This window comes from Elephas maximus, chromosome X (assembly GCF_024166365.1).
Source record: "Elephas maximus indicus isolate mEleMax1 chromosome X, mEleMax1 primary haplotype, whole genome shotgun sequence".
Classification (NCBI taxonomy): Eukaryota; Metazoa; Chordata; class Mammalia; order Proboscidea; family Elephantidae; genus Elephas; species Elephas maximus.
In genome coordinates this window covers 19,404,009-19,410,893 of record NC_064846.1, presented here as the reverse complement: position 1 = coordinate 19,410,893, position 6,885 = coordinate 19,404,009, and the positions used below count along the sequence as shown (strand labels likewise).

The following is a 6,885-nucleotide window of genomic DNA, read 5'->3' as shown; positions in this document are numbered from 1 at the left end:
ATTGTTTTGTTTGGGAATAAGTCAGGCTCATTTTAACCATTTCTAAGGAGCCCTGGTGGCACAGTGGTTAAAAGCGCTCAGCTACTAATCGAAAGGTCGATGGTTTGAACCCACCAGCCGCTCCGCAGGAGAAAGATGTGGCAGTGTGTTTCCATAAGAAAAGCCCTATGGGGCCGTTCTACTCTGTCCTGTAGGGTTGCTATGAGTTGGAATCAACTCAACAGCAATGGATTTGGTTTAGAAGGAGAGAAACCCTAAACAGCATTTATATATATATATATATGGCATTAAAACAATCAATCAGTAGAACTGTTTTATTAGAACATTGTAGAGACAAAGCAACTGGTAGTTTGAATGATTTTTCTTCCCTTAGAGGCTGCTCTGATATTATGTCACACAGCACTAGTAATATGCACAATCAGGAATTACCATGTGTCAGAGCTAAGTATTAAGGCCAGATCACCTGAATTACTACTCCTTGGAGGTGACATCAGCCCTGTCAAAGTGGAAGTGATTTGTTGCTTCGGTGCCTCGCTGATATTAAATCTAGAGGAGCGGATTCAAGTTTGTGCTTCAGGGAACGCACGCACTTATTTCTCACATATAAGAAAATGCAGTAGAGGCTCTTAGATTGCAGAGACACAAATTTGTTCTTTTCTAGGAGAAATTTGACAGGATTTGTATAAATTTTGCTGGCTAGATATGAAGGCAGGGGGATTCTACTAAACAATAGCTATTATTTTATAATGTATGGTTACTCATAGGCTTCCCCAAGGGGGAAGAATAAGCAACTGCAGAGCATTTCCTAATACCCCCCTCCCTACCCTCATGTCACACCTGTCACTCAAACACCAATAAGACTCCTCCACCTCCCACTCTGCAGTGCCAGCTCGGTAAGCATTTAGCCAAGCATGCTGGGAGATACAGTACATCTGAAGGCAAGGAGTATCCGGATGTCTTGAATTCTCATTCCACTCTGTTCTGCTCTGATGCCACCTCGTTACTAGACATTGGCATTAGACGTAGCAATCAACTACATTTGAACTGAGCAGAAGGCACATTAAAGATTGAAGTGTTCAGAAGAAATGTCTCAAGAAAAGCCTCAGGCACCTAATCAGACTTTGATTTCTACAACAAATGACACAGAATCATCAAGCTCTCTCATTTCTAACGATACCACAAATAAAGGCTGGACTGAAGACAATTCTCCAGGAATAGAAGTATTGTGTGCCATCTATATCACTTATGCTGTGATCATTTCCGTGGGCATCCTTGGAAATGTTATTCTCATCAAAGTCTTTTTCAAGACCAAGTCCATGCAAACAGTGCCAAATATTTTCATCACCAGCCTGGCTTTTGGAGATCTTTTACTTCTGCTAACTTGTGTGCCGGTGGATGCAGCCCACTACCTTTCAGATGGATGGCTGTTCGGAAGGATTGGTTGTAAGGTACTGTCTTTTATCCAGCACACTTCTGTTGGTGTGTCAGTGTTCACACTGACAATTCTCAGTGCTGACAGGTGAGTTTCTTTTCTGTTATATTTGCCAGGGAGTGAAATTAGGTAAAAAAGAAAGGAGAGCTTGAGCTTAGTATTCTCTGACTACCGTTCTGCTTTTCTCACATTCTGTAACCTGGATGTCGGATCGGAGAATTGGGTGGCATTCTAAATAAAAGTTGGTTATAAGAATGTTAAAATTCCTGTGTTAGCATCTGAGGAGAGGTTGAAATTGTATGTTTTAGGGATAATTTACTCTCTCGGAAGTATAATTGTTTGCGTGAAAGAATAATGAATGATGGTTTTTTTCTCGTCAGTTTACCAAGTAAAGCAAATTGTTTCAGGTGTAAAAGAAAAAGAACATTCATGCTTTATACATTAGTGCAGCCTAGTGGTGCAATATAGTCAACATTAAAACCTTAGCATAGATGTGAAATTGACCACATATGTATTGCAGCCTACCGGGAGAACGGTAAAAAGATACATGCGTCCGGTTGATTTGAAATTCATCAAACGAGTTAAAGGCAGAAAAATGGTGAGGTTTCCAGGTTCCTGGTAACTCAGTGTAATGTCATCACTTAATTGTTTTTGTTTTCTCTATAGGCATTCAATGCCATTTTCCTTCCCGGAGAAATAAATGAAAGCTGCTTGACCTTTAGAGCTCCTATAGATAGAGCATGGGAGAACTGTTCACAGCCAGGGTGTTCAGGGTCCGTGTTAGGATATGTTCAGTCTAACTACTGTCTTTTTCTGTGTTCCTATTGTAGAATGATAACTGTGAAAGCATGAAAAAAAAAATTAAGTCTCCAAATGTTAAAAGTGATGCTGAAAAAAAGCCTGTAAGAAGTCTCTTAGTAATCAATGCCTGGCAGGACCGGGAGGAATAGATTCTTTAGATTTTGGAGAGGAAAGCCTTTCTCTGCTTGTTTTTCGAGTTTTTGCTTTGGCCGGTCTTATATTCTATTGAAGGGCAGATTCATTGAAAGGCTGTAGATTTTAAGGTGGATTTGTTGGAATGTGGAGGCATCTTTGTACTGGCACAGGGCTTCCTATTTCACCCTTACCTTGCCCTAAATCTGTCCGCAATTTGGTTGAGCATCAAATTGGCCACTTATGAACGGGGAAGAAATTAACCCTTTGCCTCTTTGCTGCATAAACCCATGGATTTCTTTTCTAGCAAGGTTTAGGGCTGCTCACTCATGAAGAAAGAAAAACTCAGTTTAACTGTGGTCACTTAAACAAAAAAGAAGTGTTTTAGAACATTTAAGGTAATACACAGGTATTGATTATTCCCAGTCACACATGAAATCACTCCTAAAAATATTTCTTTGTCCTGGAGGATCTACACATAAAATTATAAAATTGTAAATCTGGAATACGGGATGTGAGTGAATAAGGGAAAGGTGATTAGTGTATATAAAAGATACTGAGATGTATTATGTATATTTGAAACCATAACCACTTCTACTTGGTGATTGTTGCCTTTACTATATGCATACAGGTAGGATATTGAACTAGATGACCACTAAGGTCTAACCCTAAGATTCTGTCATTTTTATATTTATTTTGATTCTTCTAGATACAAGGCAGTTGTGAGACCCCTGGAGCGACAGCCCTCCAATGCCATCCTGAAGACCTGTGCAAAAGCTGGCTGCATCTGGATCGTGTCTATGATCATTGCTGTACCAGAGGCTGTATTTTCAAACGTGTATACTTTCCAAGATCGCAAGAAAAATACGACAATTGAATCCTGTGCCTCTTACCCTGAGTCTGAGAGGCTCCTGCAAGAGATACATTCTCTGCTGTGCTTCTTAGTGTTTTACATTATTCCGCTCTCTATTATCTCTGTCTATTATTCTTTGATTGCTAGGACTCTTTACAAAAGCACCCTGAACATCCCTACTGAGCAGCAAAGCCATGCCCGCAAGCAGGTATGTGTTAATCAGGACTCATGCAAATATGGCTTGAAGGTCGAAGTCAAATTCCCACTTTTACACCTCTGAGTAATGAGTATAATAGCAGCATATTATTTTTGTTATGATTATGGGCTCTGGAGTCTGTGAGACCCGGTTTTCAATCCTTGTCTATTACAGACTAGCTGAGCAATCATGAGCAAGGTAGTTAACCTCTCTGATCCCATTTCTTCATCTGTGAAATGGAGATGAGGACTAGATGATAGATATGAAATACTTAGCATAGTTCCTGGCACATAGTAAGCCTTCAATAAATGGTAATACTATCATTAGAGAAAGGATAGCTGAAGTTTGGGAGCAGTTAAAAAGATAAACCCCATGGGAATAGTGAGGAATATTGCACAAGGTGAGACTCTAAGGTAAAAAAAGGTAAAGCACCTTTTATTTTAGAAAATATAACAGAATTATAGAAACACACAGGATGAGCGAGCTGGCAAGAACCCATAAAATTATTCAATGCAAACCACACAGATGAGCAAACTGAGGCCCAGGGGGAGGACGTGCAAATGGCAAGAAAGCACAGTGACTCACAGAAGCTTGATTAAGACCATTGCAAGAGCCAGGTGTGCTTTCCCCACATAAACACAGGCAGAATTCAATTAACGTTGACAAAACCCGCTCCCATTGGTTTTTTAAAAAGGATTTCCATCTTTCTTGCAGGGGGTGGGGTGAGGTTAGATGATTCCATTTATCTCTCCATCAGCACACACAGAGCTAAGTGCCTTTTGGGGGAGCGACTCCATTCAGGTGGTTCAAGGGTGGTGCTCGTGAGGCTAAAGTTGCCCGTTTAAAGCCCAGTTACTGCCCATGATCTTTGCTCTGTGGCCACAGGCTACATCTTTACTTAATCGGGTTCATTTCTCTCATTAATAGGTGTAGGTAGGATTGTTTTCCCATATGAAGGACAGCACATTTGGTTTGTATTCCTTTAACGAGATGGCTAGAATCTCTATAGATTAACAGCAATTTTCTATACCAACTTGGCAACTTTCAGAAACTCCAGGCAAACATCCTAACCTAATCAGCCTCTGCTGATTCCATGAAAGTAGTATTGTATAGCAGCTCTTTAATTTTTTTAAATTGAGTGAAATGCTGGAGAATTTCACTACCCTCCTTGACTTACCTGGAGACGTTCTGAACCCAAACCAAACCCGTTTCTGACGAGTCGATTCCGACTCCTAGCGACCCTATAGGACAGGGTAGAACTGCCCCATACAGTTTCCAAGGAGCGCCTGGCAGATTCAAACTGCCGACCTTTAGGTTAGCAGCTGAGCTATTCCTGGAGCATCTCAAAAGCAGGGGTGGGAGTGTCTGAATTGGAGCTAATGAGACCAAGTTCATGGGTGAACATGCCAATGAACTTGCCGTATTCTGTAGCCGCAGGCTGTCTTCTCACATGTTCCAGTCAGTAACCTCACAAACACATGTTCAAAGGGAGACCCTTTCGTTCATTGTCAATTTCTACATAAATCAGAGAATGACTTCTTCCCCCCACTTACTACAATGTCCAGAAAAATCCCTGCCAGCTAATTTTTTTTTTTTTGGCCATTTTTCTTTCCTCTACAGATTGAATCTCGGAAGAGAATTGCCAAGACGGTATTGGTGCTGGTGGCTCTGTTTGCTCTCTGCTGGTTGCCGAATCACCTGCTGTATCTCTACCACTCATTCACTTACGAAACCTACGTCGACCCCTCTGCCATTCATTTTATGGCCACCATTTTCTCCCGGGTCATGGCTTTCAGCAATTCCTGCGTAAACCCCTTTGCTCTTTACTGGCTGAGCAAAACCTTTCAGCAGCATTTTAAAGCCCAGCTATTCTGCTGCAAGGCGGAGGTTCCTGAGCCTCCTCCCGCTGCTGGTACCCCTCTTAGCAGCCTGGCTGTGATGGGCAGGGTCTCGGGCGCTGGCAGCTCGCAGGTGTCTGAAATTAGTGTGACCTTGCTCGCTGAGGGTACTGCGAAGATGGAAGATGACAGAGTCTAGCTTTTCAATTAAAAATGGTATATTTCCTCCCAGAGTGTGTATCCAACTCAGAGCTGTGTGTGTAGGTGTATGGTGTCAGAATTTTTGTGGTTTGTGAGTTGTGTGGAAATCTGAAGAGCCAAGGGTCCCTATGAGTAAGATATAAGCCATGATTTTTCTCCATAGGGCAAATATTAATGCTATGGGGCTTTCTAGATAAGATGAAGACACACGAGGTATAGAAGGATGAGGTCCTATGTGCCAGTAGGTTGTGAGGGAGGTCAAATAGGAGGGGAGGTGAATGAAATAAACAAGATGAAACTTCAAACTGGAATTTGTTTCCATCACATCTGTGATGCTTCTAATATCTCGCATACTTATGTGATTTGCATAAAACTGTGTTTGTGTTTATTACGTGGTGTTAATCTAGTGTTTATACTTTGCATATGAAAGAGGGATCAAAAAGAGAGATAAAACATCTCTTATGTCATTTTCTTAAAAACAAAGTCCTTTAAAAAAAAAGGCCCTCACAGAATGACTTCCCTTTGACATTAATCTCTAGTCCGCTATTTGTAAATCTGTGCAATTGAAATGGGAATGTTTTGGGGTAAGCAAGCAGAAAGTACTTAGGCGAAGTGTCTGCCTTACTGGGTCAACACGTATTGCTGTAGTTCTACTCACAATCGCCATTGATTAATAATTGGGCAAAGTTATTTTTTCACAAATATTGTGAAGAACTTGCCTTATTCGTGGGCAGAATAAGTGGCTTCGGCCATGGTGTAATTTGAAGGCCCCAGAGAAGGACCCCTGTTGAGAAATCTGGGAGTCTGCCAGTGTGTGAAATTCTTCCTTTGAGGAAATTCATTTCTTTCTGGTAAGCAGTGCCCTCTTTCTTAAAAAATGCAGAAATACCACATGAAACTCCTAATGCTTGGGTGTGCAGTTGTTACCAGATCCTCTTCCTGCTTGGCTTTATCAAACCTGATGTGTGCCTAAACCCTTTAAGAGCATGACCTAATCTGCCCTGGGAGATCAGATGGGAGCTTCGGATTTTCTGTCTTCTGCTCCTATTGCTAGCACTATGAGCTTCTCAGTAACTGTGATTTCAAACAACTCTTGTCAATAGATGTGTCAGGTTTAGATTTGTGTTGGTTTCAGAAAATGCTTTATTAGGGCAAATTAAGCCTACGCTTGGTACTGCACATAGTTAAACTTGTATTTAAAAAAAAAAAAACCTTAATCGCTGGGTGTGCTTTTGGTAGTTTTGAGCTTTAAATGACTTGTGTACTTGTGAACTTTTGCTAATGATGTGGCTTACCAAGGGTGATATACATTGCCACCAGACTTCAAATTTTTGTAAAACTGGTTTACTTAAAGTAGGAGTGCCTATATTGTATTAGTATTGTTTTAACTAGACATTGTAAGAAGAGGGGAAAACAAATAAATATGAAATAA

General features: G+C 41.0%; 1 protein-coding gene across 1 annotated transcript; it reads left to right on the top strand.

Moving 5' to 3' along the window:
• The first annotated feature begins 1,085 nt into the window (after positions 1 to 1,085).
• Positions 1,086 to 5,451, top strand: BRS3 (bombesin receptor subtype 3). The gene is made up of 3 exons (XM_049872942.1): positions 1,086 to 1,519; positions 3,075 to 3,426; positions 5,035 to 5,451. The coding sequence occupies exons 1-3, from the start codon at positions 1,086 to 1,088 to the stop codon at positions 5,449 to 5,451; spliced, it is 1,203 nt and encodes a 400-aa protein (XP_049728899.1).
• Positions 5,452 to 6,885: the final 1,434 nt, after the last annotated feature.